At 37.7% G+C, this 23,867-nt stretch overlaps 1 protein-coding gene across 1 annotated transcript; it reads left to right on the top strand.

The window, feature by feature from the left end:
• GUCY1A1 (guanylate cyclase 1 soluble subunit alpha 1) lies at window positions 1-23,834 on the top strand. The gene is made up of 8 exons (XM_016200311.2): window positions 1-273; window positions 4,113-4,174; window positions 7,624-7,682; window positions 9,098-9,804; window positions 11,189-11,674; window positions 14,596-14,739; window positions 20,022-20,176; window positions 22,952-23,834. The coding sequence occupies exons 1-8, from the start codon at window positions 19-21 to the stop codon at window positions 23,151-23,153; spliced, it is 2,070 nt and encodes a 689-aa protein (XP_016055797.2). The 5' UTR covers window positions 1-18; the 3' UTR covers window positions 23,154-23,834.
• The last annotated feature ends 33 nt before the right edge of the window (window positions 23,835-23,867 follow it).

The raw sequence follows: 23,867 nt of genomic DNA, 5'->3' as shown, positions 1-23,867 counted from the left end.
GGTGAGGCCACCAGCACCATGTTCTGTACGAAGCTGAAGGATCTCAATATCACAGGGGAGTGTCCTTTCTCCTTACTGGCACCAGGGCAGGTTCCTAAAGAGCCAGCAGAGGAGGTGGCAGGAAGCTCAGAGAGCTGCAAAGCCACGCTGCCCATCTGTCAGGACGTTCCTGAGAAGAAGGTACAAGGAAGTCTCCCTCAAAGAAAGACCAGTCGGAGCCGAGTATATCTTCACACTTTGGCAGAGAGCATTTGCAAATTGATTTTCCCCGAGGTGAGTGTTTGCTCTTTCAGGATTTTACTGATACTTTGAAAATTGTAAAAGAAAAAATTTCTAAGGAAAATGTAAACACTTGCTTTCCCACTTTCAAGACTATGATAGATGTTTCTTGGAAACATAGAGAAACATTCCTTTAAAGCAATCATAGCCTTAAATTGTGCTTATCTTAAACTGTTTAATGTCTTGAATTCTTTTCAAAAGGATCCTGCACTCTGACAAGCTTTATGACTTTGGACAACTGCTTAGTCCCTTAGCATCAGCTTTCTTATCTGTAAAATGGAAACAATAATAGCTTCGACATTCTAGAGTTTTAATGAGCATGAAGTGAAGTGACCCATACCTCTTGCCACACCACAAATGCCCAGTGGTTGTTAACTACTATTTTAAAACTAAGTTCCTTGAAAAATAACTTATTTTCTGCCATGTTTTTGTCTTCCAACTCCAAAGAGCATCATGTATCCCCTGATAATTTGTTGAGGTGGGAAAATCTCCCTTTCCCTGTTGATTCTGAGCCTGAAATCTCTGTTCAAGTCAGGTTTTATCTGCTCCTTTGGGTCAGAGTCATGGGCCTATCATTGCCAATATCTGTGTTGTTAGCTTAGATACCTCTTGAAATAGCTCCTCTAGCTGCATAGCCTAATGCCATTTTGATATATGAAGCACCTTCTGTTAATCTATCCATAACAGAACTCTGGGAATAGAGCACATATAGCTAATTAGTCAAGTAACTTAGGAATAGAAGGGGCCTGTAGAAAGCTCTTTTCCCCTGGCAGGGCTAAAGAGAACAGCTAAAAATTTTCATGATGCCTCTTTCCTCCATCAGTTTTCAGTTTTATAGAAACTCACTTAACCTACGAGATTGGACATTGATATAATTAGACTCCAGCTATCATACCCATTGGTAATTTTTAATTGACTCAACACCAAAGCACTGAAGAACCATAGACTTGCTGACTTTTAGGACTAAAAGGAACTTCAGAGGTAATCTTGTTTCACACTCAAGGACTAGGGGAGCTAAGTAACTTGACCAAAGTCACACAGCGTAGAGCAATTTCTGCTGGCAAGCAATATAGGCTGGAGTGACTAAGAAAGATTAGATTTGAATTGAAGCTTGGAGCATGGATAAATTAGAATTATCAGAAAGTTGAAGAAACTAATTTCAAATATAATATCACCATAAAAGTACTTTGGTCAATAGCCTTTGAAATAGAAATATGCAACTATTCTCACACTACTCTAGTCACTAGACAGCCCGCTTTGGCTGGGATGAGGAATGTACCCCTTGTCAGGGAGTTGGTTGGCATCACAGTCTGGGAAATGGTTGGTACTCTTATTTCCAGGACAGAGTGAGGTGCCAAGAGAAGAACAGATGGCAATGATGGGAAGCTGGAGAGCCTCCGTGCTTCTCCTGAGTGTTGTCATTAGCATCTTGACTCATTGTTTTGTTTGATAGATTTTGAATTCCTAAAGTAGAAGTCATAGACATGTTAAGATTTTTAATTCCTAAAGTAGAAGTCACACACATGTTAAAAATTCCAAATACCAATATAAATGACATTTTACATTTGTCTTTGTCTTTGTTTAGAATAATCTGTGTTGTTGTTTGTGAACTCATAGGAAAGTAAAGAGGGGGGAGAATTGACATCTCTACTAGCATTAGGAAAGAGGAATAAAAAATTCTCTTTTTTAAAATTTTAGTTTTTAAATTACAGCTTACATTCAATACTATTTTGTATTAGTTTGAGGAGTACAGCGTGAGAAGGAAAAATTACTCAGTGGCAGAATTGGATGGGTTTTCTTTCCTCATTTTCCATCAAAAGTTTCTGGTCAGAGCCACAATTCATATATAATCAAATATAATTAAAATTATTTTAAATTGGAAACAATCTAAATTTATTTGTAAACAGGCTGAAAGGATAACACCTCTGTACTTGACTCTATCGCTGATATAATTTTATAGATTAAGCCTTCACGACTTTGAATCACTGACAGGGGAGTGTCATTCATTCATCTATTCCATCAATAGGCATTGAGCATCTCCTGTGGCCATGTACTGGTCTAGGTGCTGGGCATATAGTGCTGAACAAAACGAATTCTCTGCCCCTTTGGAGATTCTACTCTAGTGGAGGAGACAAATAATCATAAAGGCAGGTAGCAAATGCATGAAGGAAGACTGAGAGCTCATGCATTAAGGCAATGACCTGCGTTTCATTGATGAGCCCTTTGCCCATCTGAATATGTTTTCCAGGAAGAGAGAACTCACAGCGACCCATGCTTTCCTGAGTTTTAATCTACCTGAGTATGCTGATATTAATAATGCCAGAGTAACTTCCTAAAAGTAAAAGGCCCTTGAGAAATTGAAGCTTTTCAAGAACCCTGGCAGATCTACTTCACTTACAGTCTTCTATTTAATGTTCCTCTTTCCTTAACATAACAGACTGCACAGAAACATGCCCATATTTTCCTTTCCACATGTTCCTCACCTGCCAGGCAGCCCTTTGCCATCATATAGGCCCCCAGGACCTTGCTTCAAATCCCCCCACAGGATAAGTCTCCTGCCAGCCTTCCTTTCACCCCAAGGCAGACGTACCCTCCCTCTCTTTATTGGAACAGCCAGAGAAGTTGTTCTACATTTTAAATTTAATTTTTCTTTCCTTTCTTTTCAGCACTTGCATTTTTTCTCAATACATTTCAAGTTTCTTTTCTAAGCTCTACAATGCGCATTAAAATGGAAAGTCCTTTGTGTGACTTATTTTATTAAAACAGAAGCTTGGTCTATTTTGCTGAACTTCACTGCCTCACTTAACCAGTGGAAACTCTAAGAGAGATATAAATAGTTCTTAAGGGGAAAGGAATTTCCCAACTTGGAACAGAGCCAGAAGACTTCACTTTTCCTCTGGGTAAACTACAGAAAGAATCAGCGGCTATATACACCCATGTAAATACATACAATTTTTACATGGAATGCAAAAAAAATTGGCAGCACTGCTTGCCTATGCTCTCCTTCCCTTTATTAACTAGAGACAATAGCTGTTAAGAAAGATTTATATAGTCAACAAGTACTTAACAGTATGGGGACTTATACGCAATATCTTGCAGTATAGGAAAATCCATGAAACCAATAAAAGAGAGTAAAACTGTAAGTGTTTGATGAAGATTATTAGTTCAAAACGGGAAATAAGTACAAATTAGGGAAAATCCAAGATTTGTTTCAAATCAATGATCATGGAAACAGATTGGATTTAAAGGATAACAGAAAGGGAAAGACAGATAGTATCAGAGTTTTCTAGACCAGGAGATGTAAGTGACACATGAAACATAGATATGCACTTGGAGTTAAGGGCAGAGAGTCATGGGGGTGGCTGGGTGTAGAATTCGTGAGAGGAATGGGGTAGGCTTGGCCTGGGCCACGCTGCCATTCACTGAAGTGCTGGCAGCATGTCCAAGTGGGTTTCCTGACCCAGAGGAAGTGATGCCCACTGTTCCTTCATGGGACACCGGACTTTACCAAACTGGACTCTTCTATTTGGATTCCAGCTCATCTTCACCTTGCTCTGTGGCTGTCAGTGAGACCCCCCACCACTGGCAAAGCCTGTGGTCCACAGCCCACATCCAAACTCAAATTAGTCTGAGCTCATGGTTTCTTCCCAAGTTTGAAAAACCCGTGGAAAATCAGTCCCACTTTCTAAAGTGTAAATTCACAACGCTTATCATTGCGGTGATAACGTATCTGCTTCTTCATGAGAAACTTTCAGGACAAATTTTACAAAAATGTATCTTCAAGTAAATGGTTATTTAAGGGAATGTTTATAACTTTTCTTTTCCATTTTCAGTTTGAACGACTGAACCTTGCACTTCAGAGAACACTGGCAAAACACAAAATAAAAGAAAGCAGGTAAACTGAACCATTTTATTTGTGTGAACTTCTTATTACCATCTCTGACACCACTACTAATAACCGACACTTACTGGAAGTATCAACATATTTCGAATCACTATGGTATACCAAACACTGGACTGAGTGTTTTAGCTGCCACTAATCTGAAAGTGCATGCATTTATCTTTCCTATTTTATGCATCACTAAGCTTAAGTTTATGTATGATATTTAGGATTTTCTAGGGTTTTAAGAAAAGGCAGAATTAAGTTTCCAGCCTGCGTTTTTCAGAGCCCATGATTTTAACCATGTTGTCATATACTTCTGCTTTTAACAAGCTCCCACGGGCCTCTTCATTCCAACTAAGGGGTAATTTGTAAAATACTTAACTGGTAAGGCGTGGATGCCAAACACTCAGTGAACACTCCTTGGCTGAAGAATACTGCTAAGAGGCTGGAGTAGGGTTCCCATGCCCCTCTCCCTCCACTTCTGCCCCCACCCCCCAGGGTTAGACTTTTAGGGGCTGCATCAGGAGGAGATGAAAAGGAGGAAAGAGGGAGGCTTGGGGCAGCAGCTACTAATCCTTAAGGAAGTATTTTTAGAATCTTTGTAATTGGTGTGCATTGGCTGAATGAGTTCTTTGACACTTTTTTTTCATGTACTGTGTCTTTGAAATTTTCTTTAAGCTAGCTTTCTGTAGCAGCTTAATATATAAGGAGATTTTTAAAAATAATCTCATTTGTATACTTAACTTTTCAACTATGTCGTGGCACAGTCACTGCTAGTGGATAACTTGATTTGGACTTGTTCTTGATTTCCTGAAGCCCCCAGGATTATTCATCCTGCAAATGACAGAATAAATACTTGAGTTCACATTTACAGGACTGAACATTGAAGTTTTATAAGCCAATACCATTGTCAAAGATATTTCATAAATTCATTCATTTCCCTACAACTCCTGAGTGAATAATCTCTTCTGTGGATTATCTGCGCTTAATTTTCCTTGCTGACTAACTGGTCCCAGACTGTAGGCAGCAGGCTGCCAAGAAGGGGTCACAGGCGGGTCCAGGAGAGAGTGCGAATCCGTGTGTGTGACGGAAGCTCTGTTTACATGAGCGATATGCAAAGCATTCCACAGCTTCTGACCTTGCTTCTCAGTCAGCTGATAAGATAGCCAGGAGTCATTGTAGCTGTGCTACTGTGTCTGTCTGCTTAAGTCCTTGGCAGCCCGTTTACACAAAATTTATTCTCAGAGCTTTGTGTTCTGAATGTTTCTAAGTCGAATGCAGACATTCCACCAGGATGTGTTCCCAGCAGTGTCTCTCTTTGAAAAATCTCAGAACTTAACAGAAATATATAGTTTACTTGGGAATCCTAAAAAATCTTTAACCACTTCTCTGACTTCTTATAGAACTGATCATACTTTTAAATTGTCCTAGTGCTAATTATTCAGTTGTTGAAATAAGACGAGGGCTCCTTTTTCTCATAAGAGTTCCTGTTGATATGCCAAATGGCTTCTCTCTGCTTTGCCTTTTTATTTTTCTTATTTTTATTTTTATTTTAAATATATCTTTATTGATTTCAGAGAGAGGAAAGGAGAGGGAGAGAGAGAGATAGAAACATCAATGATGAGAGAGTCATTGATGGAGCCTGCAACCCGGGCATGTGTCCTGACCAGGAATCGAAGCCCGATCACCTGGATCCTAGGTTGACGCTCAACCGCTGAGCCACGCCCGGCCGGGCTGCTTTGCCTTTTTAAATTGTTGGGTATGCTCTTTGTTTCTGGTCACCGCCCCCCCCCATCTTTTTTCTGGTGAGGCAACTGCCTTTTCTACTGCTCTCATTTTGCCAGCTGCTGAACACACCTTACACCCTTTTGCAGACTGCTTATCATCTTAGGTGACGTCAAAAGCAAAACACCAAGATATTAAATAATAAAGTATCTGTAAATGGAGGGCTGGAGCTCACCACCATCTCTTTTTTAAGTGAATGAATTTTAGTAAAACACATTCTGATATCTCCCTGGGTTGGTTGCACATAGAGCGTTTATTTTTCTTTGACCTTTTGTTTACATCATCATAAGTATGAACTCACGGCTGGTGTGCGTGTGTCTATAACACACGCACATTTGCTGGTGCATATACAAGCTTATACCTCCTTTTTTGAAGATAAATATAGGGAACTTATTTTGAATTGCACTATGTGCTGTTTGGACTCACTTTGCTCATATCTCATATCATGGGTGTGGGAATTGGCAGAATTACAGTTCTCTGAGCAGATTTGCTCTCATTCTTTCGGAAAAACTAGAAGTTGCTTAAATGACAAAAAGAAGCAAATCTGAAGATTGATTAATACAAAACAATATATATCAAGGGGTTTGGTGATGAAAGGAGACTAGACTTTGGGTGGTGAGCACACAATAAAGTATACAGATGTTGTATTATAAAGAAGCACTATGTATCAAAATGTTTGGGGGGGGTCTCTAAAGTCAAACTAGATAATACTAGTTAGTACTCCTCAGCCCATTAAAGTAAGAAAATATTTCCACCTAGTATTTTAAATAATTATAAGCACTATACCTTTATGTAATAAAGTAGTGGACTGAGCAACTTTCCTTTTTGAAAATATTTTCTTTTGAAACTTCTCCACATGTGCCATGTTCTCTGAAACCTATTAAAAATTTTAGATTCATGCTTTTTTGTAAACTTGGCTTGTCTAATGGCAAAATGAACCAGAAACAAATTGGGTGTCTTATAACATGCTTCTGTATTTTGGAAAATTCTATCATAATCAGTCATTACTATTAGAAATCATCAACAAAAACTTAGGCAGACATGAATCAGCAAATTGTCCAGTTGAAATCACTAGAGTCTTCAATCAATCAATCAATATATATGCTATTATATTATCAACGTCTATGCTACAGAAGTCAGTGCAGTAATTGAATAAAGAATAGATTTCTTAAGTTACTCATTTTTATACAAAATCAAGGATAAAATTTAATGTAAAGATGTCTGAGAGTTAAATATACAGGATTTACTGTATATTTGCTTTGGGGAAAAGAAATAGTGATACTTAAAAGTGAAATAATCAGTATGTAGGTTTTTCTTCTTGGTGGGGTTATCAGAAAAACTGGGCAACTTTATTACCATTCCCTTGTGAGCCATTTTAAAATCCTGGATCCCTGCCAATGTAGATCTCTATAGTATTAGTTTAAATAAAGTTCAATTAAAAGGCAAGTATTTCATTAAAAATGACGAAGCACTCTGTATTCTGGTATATTAGAATGTTTTTTAACATTGCTTTGGGTTGTACATGTCACTGCTCCTTTCCTGTAAACTCGATAGTGAAGATTTGTCTCTACAGAGAAGGTAGCTTAAAATTATTTGTTATGATTTCTGTCTGTTATAATCTGAAGTCTCAGCATTCATTTGTCAGTTTATAATTTAAGATATTGAAATAATTTCAGAAAATCTGTGGAAAGAGAAGACTTTGAAAAAATGATTGCAGACCAAGCACTTGCAGCAGGTAATAGAATTGTTTGAGTATATATAATTAGGAATTAATTATACTTCTAGAGCTAATATTTTGTCTGTAAACTAATATTTTCTATTAGTAAAAAAGATTTACCTGAAGAACTAATATTTTCTCCTACAATATTTATTTTTATTCACTGGTGACTTCCAGTGTGAAGTGTTCAATCTATGTATTGTGTTAACATAAAGAATAACTCTTTTTCATATTAAAACATTTTCTTTTATTTTTTTCTCTTAATTTATCTTTATTTTTTAAAGTATTAAAGATATCCCCACTTTTTCTCCACTGACCCCACCCCCCTCCCCCAGTATCATTTCCTCTTCTTATAACGTTTATTTGCTGAGAATTAGATAAAGCTGCATGAGAAGCTGACTCGTAGACATTTACATGCTTTGGTCTTGAAGTTAACTAAGTGTTCCTTGTTTATGCATAAAGCATCCTACTGAACAAAGTAAAATAAAGAATTTTTTAAAAGGTTCAAAATAGTCATAGAGAAAGGGGCTAACAGTGTTCTCATATTAATACGTAGTTTAGGGGAACAGGTAGCTGAGTAACTTGGTTGTACTCTCCTTTTCAAAGTTTGAGTATATGACCAACAAGTTAAATTTTTCTAAAAGTGCAAGCTATTCAGATTTTAATGATAATGATGATGATGGTGATTATGGCTAACTCATATTGAAGTCTTCTTAGGAGCCAAGTACTATTCTAACCATCTTCCCCCCCGGATCACAACAGTGCTGTGAAGAGGGCACTATTGTCCTCCCCAAGTTACAGATGAAAAGGAGTGTGGTACACAGGGCTTAGAGGGTCAGGGAGGCTCGGCACGGAGGTGTAGAAAGTAAATAATGTATTCCAAACACATATTCATTAGAGTAACATTAACCAACAAGAATGCTGTTATACGCAGAAAAAATTACTTTATGTTATCTCTAAAGAAAAAAAACGACAAAATTGAGTTTCACAACCAGTGATTTCCAGTTAATCCCTGTGAAGCTTATACTCCTGGAGACCCCACAAGGGGGACAGTAGCCTTTCGTCAAGAGGGACTGGTTTTGTTGTTACCAAGGTGGGAGAGCTTTTTCTGAAATGGACTTGATCCTGCAATTCCAATTGCCTTTTTATAGCTAAGTTTAGGGAGATAATAAAAAAGTTGTATGTTATATTCAATTGATCTTTTTTTTTTTTTAAGTAATGATTTGGGATTTTTAAATCAGAATTACCAGAGTTTTAGTAATGAATCTGTGTAGATAATTTGAATATAGGTGGTTAATTTGGGTTGGAATTCTATTACCAGATATAAAGGAGATTAAATAATCAAATAAAACAATGTATAGAAGAGTCATAACAGCTCAGTTCTACCAAGATGACCTATTTGACTTGGCAAAAAATGTGTTATCTGTTTTCAGGAGTTCCAGCAGAGGTCATCAAAGCATCTCTCGGTGAAGAGATTTTTAAAATATGTTATGAGGAAGATGAACACATCCTGGGTGTGGTGGGAGGAACCCTCAAAGATTTTTTAAATAGCTTCAGCACCCTTCTGAAGCAGAGCAGCCACTGCCAAGAAGCAGAGAAGGGCCGGCTGGAGGCGGCCTCCATTCTCTGCCTCGATAAGGATCACGATTTCTTAAACGTTTATTATTTCTTCCCCAAGAAGATCACATCTCTGATTCTTCCCGGCGTCATTAAGGCGGCTGCTCACATCTTGTACGAAACCGAGGTGGAAGTGTCACTGATGCCCTCCTGCTTCCGCAGCGATGGCAGCGAGTTCGTTAACCAGCCCTATGCCTTATACTCCATTCATGTCAAAAGCACCAAACCGTCCCTGTCCCCAGGCAAACCCCAGTCCTCGCTGGTCATCCCTGCTTCTCTCTTCTGCAAGACATTTCCGTTCCATTTCATGTTTGACAAAGACATGACGATTCTGCAATTTGGCAACGGCATCAGGAGGCTGATGAACAGGAGGGACTTGCAAGGAAAGCCTAATTTTGAAGAGTACTTTGAAATTCTGACTCCGAAAATCAACCAGACATTTAGCGGAATCATGACTATGTTGAATTTGCAATTTGTGCTCCGAGTGAGGAGATGGGACAACTCTGTGAAGAAATCTTCAAGGGTAAGAGATACATAATAGTATTTTGAATATGAATTCAGTTATTTCATATTTAAGAACCAGAAACAAAAAAGGTACAAATGCATATGCATCACTGCAAATGTTTTCATAAAACACTTATATTTTAAACAATTCTAAAATACTTAATAAGGCTGGAATAAATTTAAAACAAGATCCTTTCTGTATGCATTTCTTTTTTACCTGACTCTTCACAAATATTCATTGAATGTAGTTTACCATGTAAAATATTTATGAAGTATTTTATAACTGAATTATAAAAATATTTATATAAAATATGTTTTCAATCATCATCAAATAGCTGACTTAATTTGGAATAAGAGGTATTTTTTTATGGCAAACAAACAAAACTACTTTTTTCTTACAGGACCCAACTAAATGGATTTTTAACTCAATATTTAATAAACATGGAAAAAATCAATAACTTGTTTGATTAATTGTTAGAAGATGTGGGAGAAAATGTTCTGTCATCTCATGGTAGAGAACTTTGTAATTATTTACTCTTAAGTTACAAAGTTTGCTAAATCCTGCTTGATAGTACAGCAAAGCTAATAGTCTTATGATACATATAAATTTTAGGCATGCATAATCCCAGCAGACACACTGTTCCCAAAAATGAAAACAGCTTTATTGCTTTTTATCATAAAAATTGTATAGCTAAATATTTTTTAAAATGGCAGTACTTAAAGATGTCCATTGTAGCAACAACAACAAATCAATGACATTAGTTATATACATTTTTGTTTAAAACACAAAAAAAATACTATTTATAATTTCCTTTTTCTCACTAAACAGTATATTTTGGGCATGCTTCCATGTCCTTAAATATATGTCTGTTTCACTTTTTAAAGTCTGTGTAGTATCTTATTGTAAGGTTGTCCTCTATTTTATTTAACCATCTGCTGTGGAAGGACATTTGGGTTGCTTTTGACTCTTGGCTGCAGTGAACAACACACATATACATATTTGTCCACATTCATCCAAGTAAGTCTTGTGATCCAGGATGATCACTTGAAGCCTCACCTCTCTCAAGGCTCCCTTGGTGCAATTATTTCTGCTGGCTTCTGCTATCAAAAGAATGTAGTCACAGGACCAGCAACATGCCACTTACTGAGAAAGCTTTGAAGAAGGAATTTTTTTGCACTGCTTGTAGAAAATTGTGATCTGTGTGTAGAGTACACTCTTCATACATTTTAGAACCCATAGTAAACTGGAACTATAAAAAGAATATTGTTCTTGGTCAGCAGGTAGAAAAAAAAAAATCAAGTTCAATACAAAGGGGTTATTACTGTATCTACTTTCTCTCCTTTTGTCTCCAAAAGATGTCGAGAACTTGAATAAATCATAGCAATTCTCCTTTGCTTCACAGGTTATGGACCTCAAAGGCCAAATGATCTACATCATTGAATCCAATGCAATCTTGTTCTTGGGCTCACCCTGTGTGGACAGATTAGAAGATTTTACAGGACGAGGGCTCTACCTCTCTGACATCCCAATTCACAATGCGCTAAGGGATGTGGTCTTGATAGGAGAACAGGCCAGAGCTCAAGATGGCCTTAAGAAGAGGCTGGGAAAACTGAAAGCCACTCTTGAGCAAGCCCACCAGGCTCTGGAGGAAGAGAAGAAGAAGACAGTTGATCTTCTGTGCTCTATATTTCCCTCCGAGGTGGCACAGCAGCTGTGGCAAGGGCAAGTCGTGCAAGCCAAGAAGTTCAGTAACGTCACCATGCTTTTCTCAGACATTGTTGGGTTCACTGCCATCTGCTCCCAGTGCTCGCCGCTGCAGGTCATCACCATGCTCAATGCGCTCTACACACGCTTTGACCAGCAGTGTGGAGAGCTGGATGTCTACAAGGTAGGGGTGGAGCAGGACGATGCCCATTTTCCAGGCAAAAGTCACTGAGGAAAAGCACTGAAACTAGGATCTGAGTTACTAAGTAAAGGCTGTCCCAGCAGGGCCATCCAGGAAGCCACATCTGGGAGCAGGCATTGTGCATTAATTACGTGGGTGTTTGCCAGCCAGAAATAGCTCTGAATCTACTCAGAAACAAGAGATAATGATTCCCAGAAAGGACTGCCACATTGTCTTCTCCAGGAATGAGCATAGAATGGGGGATGAGAGACTGAGTGGAGGGTGGGGTATAGTGAAGTTTAGAAGTCCATGAACATGACACTTGACTGGAAACCGAGTTGAGTTATTAAGCGTGATATAGTTCAGAGTATGGCTTGTACAGTGAAAACATCCTTTGTATCTATGAAAGTAAAGAAACATGAGGATTATACAAATAGTATTTAAATAGATTAATTCAATATGCACTTAGCAGGATACTTTGTCTGGCCAGTTAGCAGAAATCCAAATGACCTACTTAAGGCTTTATTGTAGAGAGGCTGAGGGCAGAGATGCCTGAATAAGAGAAGCCTGTCTTCAAATCTTGTCTTTACTTGACATGTTTCATTTTTGAAACAGATAAAATAACATCCACCCAAAGAGTTTATATGCATGAACAACATACATCATGGTCAGTGCCATCTGTTATTCATCAGGCAGCAGGACTTTGGGGTACCCAGGATGTACCAGGCATCATTCTAGGCACTAGGGATGCACAGTGATTGTCTCCAACATGAAATCAGCTATCTTTTAAATGCAACTATTATCAAAAGAGAACTAATGAAGAGATTTCCTGTTCTGCCCGTTCCTTTAGAAGTAAAAGGTGTTTTTTTACTGATATAGAGTATTTTGCATTGTTTGAGACATAATTAAGAACAGAGCATGCCTCTCATTTGTGTGACTTGGAATTATTTTTTAATTTGCCACATAACAACCTAGCATTTCAGAGCTTAACCCAATGTGGAATAGATAAAAGATTGAGGAGAAAACAAAAATTATTTATGGGAATATACAAGCCCTTGCTTTTTTTCAATCTAGATGCTAGAAGTAAAAATAAACAAACAAACAAACAAACAAAAAACAATAAAGCAAAACACAAAAAAACCTTTCTTTTAAAAATTTCTAACAGGAAATTCCAGACACAGCTATGATCCCATGGGACAAAAATAGGCCCTTGGATAATTACAGATAAAATAATTGGCTTTGGTTAGGTTAAGCTTGATGGCTTCTTATGGAATCTGCTATATTTATTTGTAGACAGTTTCTATCTTGAGAATGTCTCCTCTCAGAATTGTGAGAAGGAAGTCCTGCTGTTCTTTGCAAACGGCTGTGATTGGTAACAGAAGAAGTAGTCCTCCTCTTCAAGTTTCATCTTGTTGAAACTTGGGAAAAAAATGGTTATTTTTATCAAGTATTTAGAATCTAACCTCCTTACTACAAGGATGGTAGCCACAGATTTCCCTGACTCGCCCAACTGCAGCCAAAGCTAGTTAGTCACCTTCTTTACCTGTCCTTCTGTCCACTTCTCTCCACTTCTGATTTTTCATGAAAATACCTAGAGAGAGCTGTAAATAAATAAGGGAGGGTTTTAACCATTAAGTAACTTTCAGATACACAGAATGTATAATCATAGGCTGAACTATGAGTGTCATGGCTTCCAAGGAATAGTCAAGTTTATTTATTCAGGGATCTGATCACAGCAGGACTTTATTGAATTTCATTGTCCGTGTTTCAATCTTTTAGGCATTGTTTTGTGTTAGTATTTATCTATCTATTGTTTTAGCAAATATCTACTGTTATCCAGCATTTTTCAGTGTGAGTAGGCATAATCCCTGTGGGAAGAGTTGACATATGGCGGGGAGGGCTGCACTGACAAATGCTAGATTTCCATAGAACATGATAAAGGCCCCATATGTCACTCAAGTCCGGAAAATGTGCTAAAATAGCACAGAGAATAGGCACCTAAGTCCAAGGAGGGGTGAGTGTACCACTCCTCCTAATTAATAACATTTATGGAGCACCTGTGATATGTTAGCCTTTCTTTTAAGCCCTTCTCATCTATTCACTGCCGAGAAAAGCTTACGGGAGGCATTGCTGCCTGGTCCATTCACTGGTGAATATACTGGGCACTGGTGCTATAGGAGTTAATAAAATAGACAAACTCAGATAGCTTACATTCTACTGTGGGAAAGGAAGACAATAAACAAGTGAATACATTTATAGTATTTCATGTGGTGTAATATGATGAAAGAAAAATAAAGCAGGAGAGAGGGGGAGAGGGTAAGAGGTGATTGCTGTTTCATCGAGGGTGGCCTTTCTCATAAGGTGATATTGTAAGGGGCTGAAGGAAATGAGGGACAAACCAAGCAGTTATCTGCAGAAAGATTATTCCAGGCAAAGGAATAGCAAGTGGGAGCTTGCTATGTTTTGGTATGTTTTCAGGAAAACAGGAGAGGCCAGTGGCATTGAAACAAAGTGAGCAAGAGGGAGAGTTGACAGGTAAAGTCAGGAATTAGCAGAAGGGCAGGTCAAGATGAAGCTTGGGCACCTTAAAGGGGTTTCAGCATTTATTCTGAGTGAAATGGAAAATTACTAACGGTTTATGTTTTTCCTTTTTCTTTTCTCACCTCCATTTCTCCACACTGGAAGCGTTGGATGAAAAGAATGAGGTGATCTGATAAGTTACAATAAATATTTAGAAGAGAAGAAAAATGCCATTATTACAATTTGGTGGCTTTAAATTAATTGTTAGCTTTTTGTAGCCAGTATCTTAGACAAAGAACACCGAGATGGTTACTATATGATTCTTTCCTTCTGCTCTATGTTGTATGCTGTGATTTTTCCTGAGCTTTTTTCTGTGTGTAATATGGAAAATCTGTTATGTGTAGGTGGAGACCATTGGTGATGCATATTGTGTGGCTGGGGGATTACACAAAGAAAGTGATACCCATGCTGTTCAGATAGCGCTGATGGCCCTGAAGATGATGGAGCTCTCTGATGAAGTCATGTCTCCTCATGGAGAGCCTATCAAGGTAAAGTGGATCATGGACTGTATTTTCGAGGAAATGAGAGTAAACGCTTATTAGTTATCAAAAGAATGGTGTATCAGTTGGGGTCTCGTTGCAGAAAGCAAGCTCTCACTTGTTAAGCAGGAAGACATTTACTGCATGGTATTAAATGGTTTACAGAATCATTGAGAGGAACAAAGAAGCCATCTGTAATTTGAGTTTTTAAAAAAATGGCTCCCAAAGCCTCATTTCAGAGCCACTGCTTTTCCCTCAGCCGGGAAGTTGGCTCCAGAACGATACCCCCAGAGCCATAGTCAGGAAACTCTTGTGTTCGGAAAGCTGCTGCGTCTGCTGCTAGCTGCAAGACGAAACTGCTCCTGCTCTAATCTGCATCAACAACGGGGAAGTCCTGCGCATGACCCCCACCGAATGAGCGAGTGCCTGGGGACGGGGCTCTCCGCGAAGCATACCGCAGAAAACAAAAGGCTTCCACAGAAGTGCGGCTGCAGCAGGAATCCTGGCTTCCAAGTCTTATTATGCAAGTGTGTCTGAGTCACCCCATCGAAATGCATCTAGAAACTGCCAGGGGGGTTGGAAAATGTAATTTTTAGCTTTCCAGTACCTGCAGGGGAGGACATTACAGTAGAAAGAATGTTGACTGTAAATCCACCAATATTTTCCAGGACACATAAAATTCTGCAATGTCTAGATGCATCAGATTCCAGAATAGTATTTTATTGCAGATGATGAGATAAAATTAACGTGCTGGGCATTAGTTTAGTAGGTAGAACATAAGCAGATTATCTTTACTTGTGGCACAGTAGTCAGTCTGCCACTTAATTTTTATAGAACACATCTCAATTGATGACCCAGAAATGGGCCTTTGAAGTGACATAGAATCCTATCTGATTAGCTATGAGATATAAAGTGACAAAAGAAAAAAATTTAAAACAGAACTATAACATTTAGAAGTTTCATTTTGGCTCCTGTCAATATCAGTAGACACCATACATGTACACCATACATGTATGGCTAGTAGACAGCACACATCATATTGGTTTTCTAAGCTAACTGTCCTCCCAGGTATATGTTATTGTGTTACACACTTTCATATATTTATTATGCATGGATTCTGTACATCAGAAATTAGATGAGGTATAGCAGGGATACCTCACCTCTGCTCACAATAGCTGATGTCTCTGCTGGGAAAACTCAAATGGTTGAGGTCATTTGGAATAGCTGGATGTAGCATTTGGAGCTGGAGGACCCATTCCAAGGTGGCTGCTTCACTTACATGCCTGGTTCCTCACTGGGTGTGGCTGAAAGGTTGGGCTCATAGGTCATACATTGACCTGGATCATACTTCATTGCTCAACCACTGAGCCACACCAGCTGGACTGTAACAAGATTGGTGGAAGCTGCATGGCCTTTTATGACCTAGCCTTAGGATACACACGGTGACTGTTCCATTCTATTCCTTTGGTCAAAGCAATCATAAGCCTGCCCAGAGGGAAAGAGACAGACCCCATGTCTCAGTGGGGAGAGTGTTGAATAATTTGTGATTCTGTTTTAAAAGCATCACAGCATCTGAGTTTTTCAGACATAATTTTTGTAATTGCACGTTATTTTATTTTTTAATAAAAATAAAGAGAGGAAGGGAGAGTGAGAGAGAGATAGAAACATCAATGATGAGAGAGACTCATTGGTCGACTGCCTCCTGCATTACCCCCATTGGGGATTGAGCCTGCAACCCAGGCACGTGCCCTGACCGGGAATCGAACCACAATATCCTGGATCAATAGGTCAACACTCAACTGTTGAGCCATGCCAGCTGGACTGTAATTGCACTTTTAAAATATATATATATATTTTATTGTTTTTTGAGTGGAAGGGAGAGGGACAGTGAGACAGAAACATCTATGAGAGAGAAACATCAACCAGCTGCCTCCTGCATGCCCCTTACTGGGGATCAAGCCCCAAAGCCAGGCATATGCCCCTGACAAGGAATCAAACCAGGGACCTCTTGATTCATGGGTCAGTGCTTGATCACTGAGCCACACTGGCTGGGCTGTAATTACACTTTTTTAAAAGGAGAATTCTCTCTCTCTGGTTTTGGTGAGGAAACTTATAGCGTCAAAGTAAATGCTTAAAATATCCAGATTAACAATAAAACCAATGGTTTCCACATAAATGGATTTTGTAACTAAGATGAGTATGTTTGAGCCAGGGGATTAGTGCCTTGACTTTTGTTATTTGTAGAAATGTATTTTTAGAGTTTTGCAGTTGGAGAAATTATTTATAGCTAGTTTCAAAGATAATTGCCTGGGTAATAATAGTTTAGCTTTAACGACCTGTAAAGTGAGATGTTAAACATACCTTTTTATTTGTTCTAACCTACATTCTTAGGAAGTATCTGATGGCCTTAGGTACTACCCACAAAATCTCATGGAGGCAGAAGTGAAGAGTGTGTTTAGTAGAGAGAAACATTGTTGTGTATAGAGGTAGGGGAGGGACATATTGTGACTTCAGCATTGTCTCATTTAATCCTTATAACATCATTATGAAGAGGAACCCACAATTCAGTGACGGACAAAAAGGGTCAAGTCTCCCAAGCATCTGAATTTGAAGTCATGTCTGTGTGGCTTCAAAGCCTAGGCTTCCCCTGGCTGGATAGCTCAGTTGTGGGTTCAATCTCCAATCAGGGTACATACTAGAATCAACCAATGATTGCAGAAATAAGCGGAACAACAATTCCATGTTGCCCTCTCTCCCTTCTTCTTTCTAAAATTAATTTTTTAAAAATTAAAAAGAAAAAAAAGGCCAGGCTTTTACTGCTTCTTACTCCTCTAACCCATGGGATGGAATCAAGGGAAATACTTCCTTTCTTCCTTTTCCCCCCAAAATTCTCCCCCCCCCCACAATGTGTCATATGCACAAGTCACCCACTCCTTGATTCTTACTGATATCTTCACTAACTTCCACCCACCCAGGCTTAGGAAACTGAACGGAGACTGATGACAAAGGCCAGAGGGCTGAAGCAGCAGTGAAAATCAATGAGTGGAAAGTGGACGTGAAAACATACTTCTGGCACCTCTCCTTCCCTTTTCCCAGAAGCCTGTAATGAGAAAAGGGCTTTGTCAAAAGTGGTCCCCAAATGGAAGACTAACAAGTTTCCGTCCAAACTTTTACTGGGAGACAGAATTCTGTCTTTGTTTTTTATTATTTTACATAAAAGTCTATCCCCAGGGAAAAAAGATTCATTCAGGAAGTTATGTGCATCTTAAAGTTTGGATCATTTTCTTGTTCCTGAATTTGAAAAGTTCCCTGGGAAGAAAACTTTGGAGTTGAGGGTGAGATTCAGAAGCTGGAGAAGGAGAAGAGGGAGAGAGCAGCATGGAGGTAGCCAACGGGGCATGTGCTTTGTCTGTCTTGTTTGGATTTTTACAGGGCGAATGTATTTGCATATTAATTATGCAAGAGAAAAATTAAAATGCTATGATAAATTTATCATATAAAAAGCTAGAATAACTAAGTACAGATAGAGAAACTGGTTTAATCAGAAGAATGCCAAAGAAGGCAAAAACTTCATCTAAATGTGCTAAACTTGTGATTGATATTTATAGGCAGAAGATCAATTTTTCTTATCATTTTTGTATTTTATTGAACATGTAAAACCATGTTCTCAAAAGAAGAAAAAGCTCGACGTAATAATCATCTAAATTTTGCTGCTGGAAAAAAAAAAGTGACAAACAGGCTTTACAAATAATCCAATCCTACCCTGGCTCGGTGACTCAGTTGGTTGTAGTGTCATCCCGTGCACCAAAAGGTTGTGGGTTTGACTGGGCTGGTTTGCTCAGTGGTTAGAGTGTCGGCCTTCAGACTGAAGGATCCCAGGTTTGATTCCGGCGAAGGGCACCTACCTCAGTCGCAGGCTCGATCCCCAGCTCTGCCTGGGACTCCTGCGGGAGACAACCAATTGATGTGTCTCTCTCACATTGGTGGTGTTTCTCTCTCTTTCTCTCTCCCTCTCTCCCTTCCTTGATCTCTGAAATCAATAAACATATCCTCTGGTGAAGATAAAATATAATAATAAGCTAATGCTACATTTTATAGATGAAGATATAATTACAGGAAAATAGGCTTACAGAAAGTCAGGCTACCTATTTTAGTAGAGTTCGGTTTAGAATGCAAATCTCCTGATTCATAATAGAGTGCTTTTGTTTGAAAACTTTGCAGAATTCATCATTTGACATCTTAAAAGCAAATAATTTGGAAGCGTTTTTAGCAGGTATTAGAAAATAGCTATACATAAGGCTGAGTCTTCTGGAGTCTAAATTGCATCTAAGTTACTGAGCACTTGGCCTTTGTTTAAAATGCCTATATCTAATAAAACTTATTTTTAAATTTTCAACTAAACATGGAACTTGTAAATAATAAGCATGGTATTTGATTGTCATTTAAAATATCCCACTTTAACTTGCAGTAATAAAAGACTTTGTGCATTCTTTTAAGATCATCAAGCATTCAGATCTTCTAGAAGATATTAGTTTCAAATATTCTTTCCCAAGAGCTCTCCAAATCATTGATAACTTTCAGAATTCCTAAACTTTCACCCCGCCATATCCCAGACTGCATCTTATATCTAGATACGGCACAACCATGATTTTTCATGGGTCCAGGTGTTTTAAACTGAAATGTATATAGTCACTATAAGCTGGGCCTCAGCAACCACTTCCTGCTTCCTCTGTTATTTTTTACTTAAATATTGCAATTCCCTTTCTCTGGTTGTTAGTCATTTGATTAATGGGATAGTGTGTAGCATAAAGTTCTTTTAAAGCAAAATTCCTAAAAACACACACTTTATATAGTGAGAGCTAGCTGCTTTGGCCCCTCTCTAACAGTGTTTTGGGAAATGACTCCTATAGTCCAGAAGTTATGTCTTTCTCACTTGAGAGACAGAGCAGGTTCACATAAACAGCCCATAGACACTTTGCTTGTCACTGTGGTGACTGTGATAGGTATGCGTGGAAATTTGTCTCAGATGCGGAAGGTGAAACAAGAGTGCTTTGTGCAATAAACCTAAGTGCACAAATGGAGAAGGGTAAGAGGTGTGGTTGATTTTCCACTGATCATTTTTAATCAGCTATGAGGAGTAGAGGGAGGTTGGCTGGGGCTTTTGAGGAAGGAGGGAGTGGTGTGGTGAGAGCGATTGGTACAATAATTTAGACAGGGCAGTCAAGCAACACTGACAAGTGGGAAGTGTTTTACCAATGACCAGAAACACTGTGGTTCTTTTTTGCTTTCAGATGCGAATCGGACTGCATTCTGGGTCGGTTTTTGCTGGAGTTGTTGGAGTTAAGATGCCTCGTTACTGTCTTTTTGGAAACAATGTCACCTTGGCTAACAAATTTGAGTCCTGCAGTGTACCACGGAAAATCAATGTCAGCCCAACAACTTACAGGTACTGATTGCATTGACCACCTGAAATCTATTATTTTACTATTTTATTGGGAGAAATGGTATCTGGTCAAGAGGGAGTAAAGGAAAACTTCTATCCTACATGAACATCTGCACTGGGACTGTTGCAGCTGTTCTTGGATCTGACTGCCATCAAGCTTTCATCTAAATGGATTTACTTTTCCAACCTGTTTTTCTTATAAATTTTGATCTTTATTTGAAATGATCTAATGAACATTTCTCACTCTGTGACACTCTGTATTTATCTGTAAGTTTCTTTCAAAAGCCTGTGATTTGTATTCAGAAGACGTGTCTTACAAGTTGCAAATACAGGCTTACCAGATGTGAGATCTTGAGCAAAGCACTTAATAAATTCAAGTGATAGAAAGGTTATGACTGTAATTACCATATTAATAGGAAATGTTGGGAGAATGTGGGCAGAAACATAGTTTTTAAATTTACCAATCACCTCTAGTTTTATACATTTTTATTTATTAAACCGTTATAATTATATACATTTTTACAGTTACTTTTAAACATTTCAAACATACAGGGAAAAAAAATAAAAAAAATATGATATTTAATACTAATATTTAACAAATGTCAACATTTTGTCATCTGTGTTTCAGATCCCTGTTTTATGAAAGAAATAAAATATTATAGGCCCCTGGCCCCCATTTTCTCTCTGATACACTGGGTTTTATATCCCTTAAGATTTGTAGGAACATCTGAGAACATATACTTCCTGTAGACAGGCAGGCTCCTAAAGAGAGAGGCAGGAAGGCACTGAGTAGAGGAATAACATATGTTGCTTCTGTTTACCAGCAAGGAAAACGGGCAGAAAGAGGTCAGGAGTATAACTTTCTTCATTTAGTTTCCTCCATATAAAAAAATAAAGTCAGAGAAAAGTAGATTTCCACCAGCCCTGTTCATATCTTTTTACAATTTGCCTTGAATCCACTCAACATTATGTTTTTGAGATTTTTTTTGATGAAATGTAAATCTAGTTCTTATAAATCTAGTTCATTTACTCATACTATTTCTAATGCAGTGGTGTGCTGGTGAACCAGCTTTGGGGAGTGAAGTAGAGAATCCTTGATTTCTAGCATTTACCAATTTCCATGGTGTAAATACTCCCACCTTAGTGGCAGGTTTCAGGCCACTGATGGCTTGTAAAATTCCTGAATGTTTAACAGTTCACTCTCACAAGCCAGTGCAAGCCAGATCAAGCACATCACTATATGTGCATATGACATACTGTGTATTCTAGAGTATGAGTAAACCAGAACTTGCCTTCTCCCTATGGTTAATTAGAGTGTATCAGTTTTTATTACTATAAAAGTGACTTGATAAATATTCTTATACATATATCTTTAGATAATATACCTATAAATGGTATTCCCATTTCATAGGTTGTACCCAGTTTCAACTTTACTAAGGAAGTCAATTAGCTGTCCAAATTGCTTTTACTGATTTATATTCCACCAATGATATATGAAGGTTTGTTTCTCTTCTTCAAAGTCTGATATTATCAGACTTATTTATTGTTACCAAAATCATGGGTGTTATGTGATATCTAATTGATGCTTAATCTGCCTTTTTTAATTGATTTATTTAATTGTCACAACTGTCCTAGAAATGTGTACTGCTAATCCCACTTTCAAAAGTTAGAAAACTGACTCCTTTTAGTTGCAGTATGAGTAGTACACGTTTTAGTTGCTCTTCAAAACTAAGTCTACCAGAATTTGAAGTTTATATTTTTATTATGGGATTCTGTAACTTTTCATTACATATTGCCAAATATTATGCCTTATAAATAATAGGCCAAGGGGTATTTATGAATTCATGACTAAAGCATCAGTAGAAGGCCATTCTCTGGTTGGGCAGATGTGGCGAATAATTTCTGTAGGAGTTGGTTTAGATCCCAGAACTATTCAACATTTTTCATCCACGGCCTAAATAATACAATAAAGAGATGCATATTAAGTTTGCATTTGACAGAAAACTAAGGAAGCAAACAGGAAGAGGACCCAGTAACTCAATCAATAGGGTCAAAATTTAAAATGAGTTTAGCATAATGGAGTAGTTCGTAGCAAATAAAAAAAATTGAGTAGAACAAATGAATTTAAGAAGGAAAATTATTGCAAACACCAGATAGAAAGTAGAGTATCAATATGTACAATTAAATCTCATTTTAGTCCTATTAACCTTAACTTTGTAAAAATTCTATTGAGAGATCAAAAGTTATTCTTACATTATTTTATATATATGCATATGGCTTATATAGAACATTTCCTTTAGAACTTCTTGCCCATGATTATTTCTCAGTAATATTTACAAAATGAGTGAATCAGTAAATGGGCAATGTTTTAACCCTTTCAATTTAAGAAGCCTTATTCTATAACATTATGTTTATGGGTGTGTTTTTTGCTATTATTAGATCTTTGGATTATTTTGTGTGTGTGTTTTTCCACCATTACTGTGTGTTATACTGTTGTATGGATTATAGATTATGCCTTTGCAAAGATATTTTATGGTTAATTTTTTTCTATTATGAGTGAAATGTATTATTTGATAGAATTTTCTAGTTATTGTGAATTGCTTTTCCATTGTACTTCTTCCGTGAAGATGTTCATAACATCATTAGGAGCTTTCTTCCAATCACAGTGAAAATAGTTTATTAATATTTTGAGGAATATTCATTTAGTTATGTTGCCTTTTCTTGAGTAGACAGTTATGTCAGTATTAAATTTTAATAGTAATTATTTTATTATTTCAGATTACTCAAAGACTGTCCCGGTTTTGTGTTTACCCCTCGATCAAGGGAAGAACTTCCACCAAACTTCCCCAGTGAAATTCCTGGAATCTGTCATTTTCTGGAAGCGTATCAACAAGGAACAAATTCAAAACCATGGTTCCAAAAGCAAGATGTTGAAGATGGCAATGCCAATTTTCTAGGCAAAGCATCAGGAGTAGATTAGTGAAATATATACCTGATGATTAGTCTTTGGGGTTTGACTCCTTATAGCTTGTGTAGAATCTCTGAAAGCACTTTAGGATGCAGGTGGTTAAAAGCAGCATTAAAATTTCAGGAGCTAATTCCGAATTTCGACCTATTCTTCCACTTAACGTGACAAAAATGTATTCACTTCAAGACTTCAGCTCTTCAGTGAAAATAAAAAGGAAACCTTGAAAAGTGACTTTTGGGGGAGATTTCTGTTATATAACAATCACTAGCTGTACTCAAAATTTAGCACATTGTACATATATCAGGTCATTGTAGCAGCCTGTACAATGTGATGGAGCCACTTGCAGTCTTGTGTCCTGGTGGAATGCCATGGTTATTAGTGTGTTTGTGATAGTGCTGCCTTAAAAAAGCTTTTGAATAGAAATCATAGTCTTCGATACCGTAAGCTCTTTGAGCCTTTCAATGCTGAGTTTTATTACGTTTTCTCATTTAATTTTTAGCATATATGACAAAATGGATTGAGGGATTTTTTTTCTGTTGCACTTTTTTTTTCTGTTTTTAAGAAAATAAGCAATTCTGGGTTAGATGCAATATGGATATAAAATAGGTCTTCTGTAAATATCAAAGATTATTTTACCAAAATATTCTTCATAACATCATGTGCCATTAACAATAAATATATCCTTTTGTTTGACATTTTTTTTATTCCACATATGGTAAAGGCTAT

This window comes from Miniopterus natalensis, chromosome 4 (assembly GCF_054644295.1).
Source record: "Miniopterus natalensis isolate mMinNat1 chromosome 4, mMinNat1.hap1, whole genome shotgun sequence".
NCBI lineage: Eukaryota > Metazoa > Chordata > Mammalia > Chiroptera > Miniopteridae > Miniopterus > Miniopterus natalensis.
Note: the sequence above shows the minus strand (reverse complement) of the source record. Positions and strands in the feature narration are given on the sequence as shown.

Excerpts from the sequence above, each read along its gene's own strand:
- GUCY1A1 (XM_016200311.2), top strand. The coding sequence starts at position 19 with ATGTTCTGTACGAAGCTGAAGGATCTCAATATCACAGGGGAGTGTCCT. Across the intron at positions 7,683-9,097 it reads AGACCAAGCACTTGCAGCAG|GAGTTCCAGCAGAGGTCATC; the intron begins GTAATAGAATTG and ends ATCTGTTTTCAG. Across the intron at positions 9,805-11,188 it reads CTGTGAAGAAATCTTCAAGG|GTTATGGACCTCAAAGGCCA; the intron begins GTAAGAGATACA and ends TTTGCTTCACAG.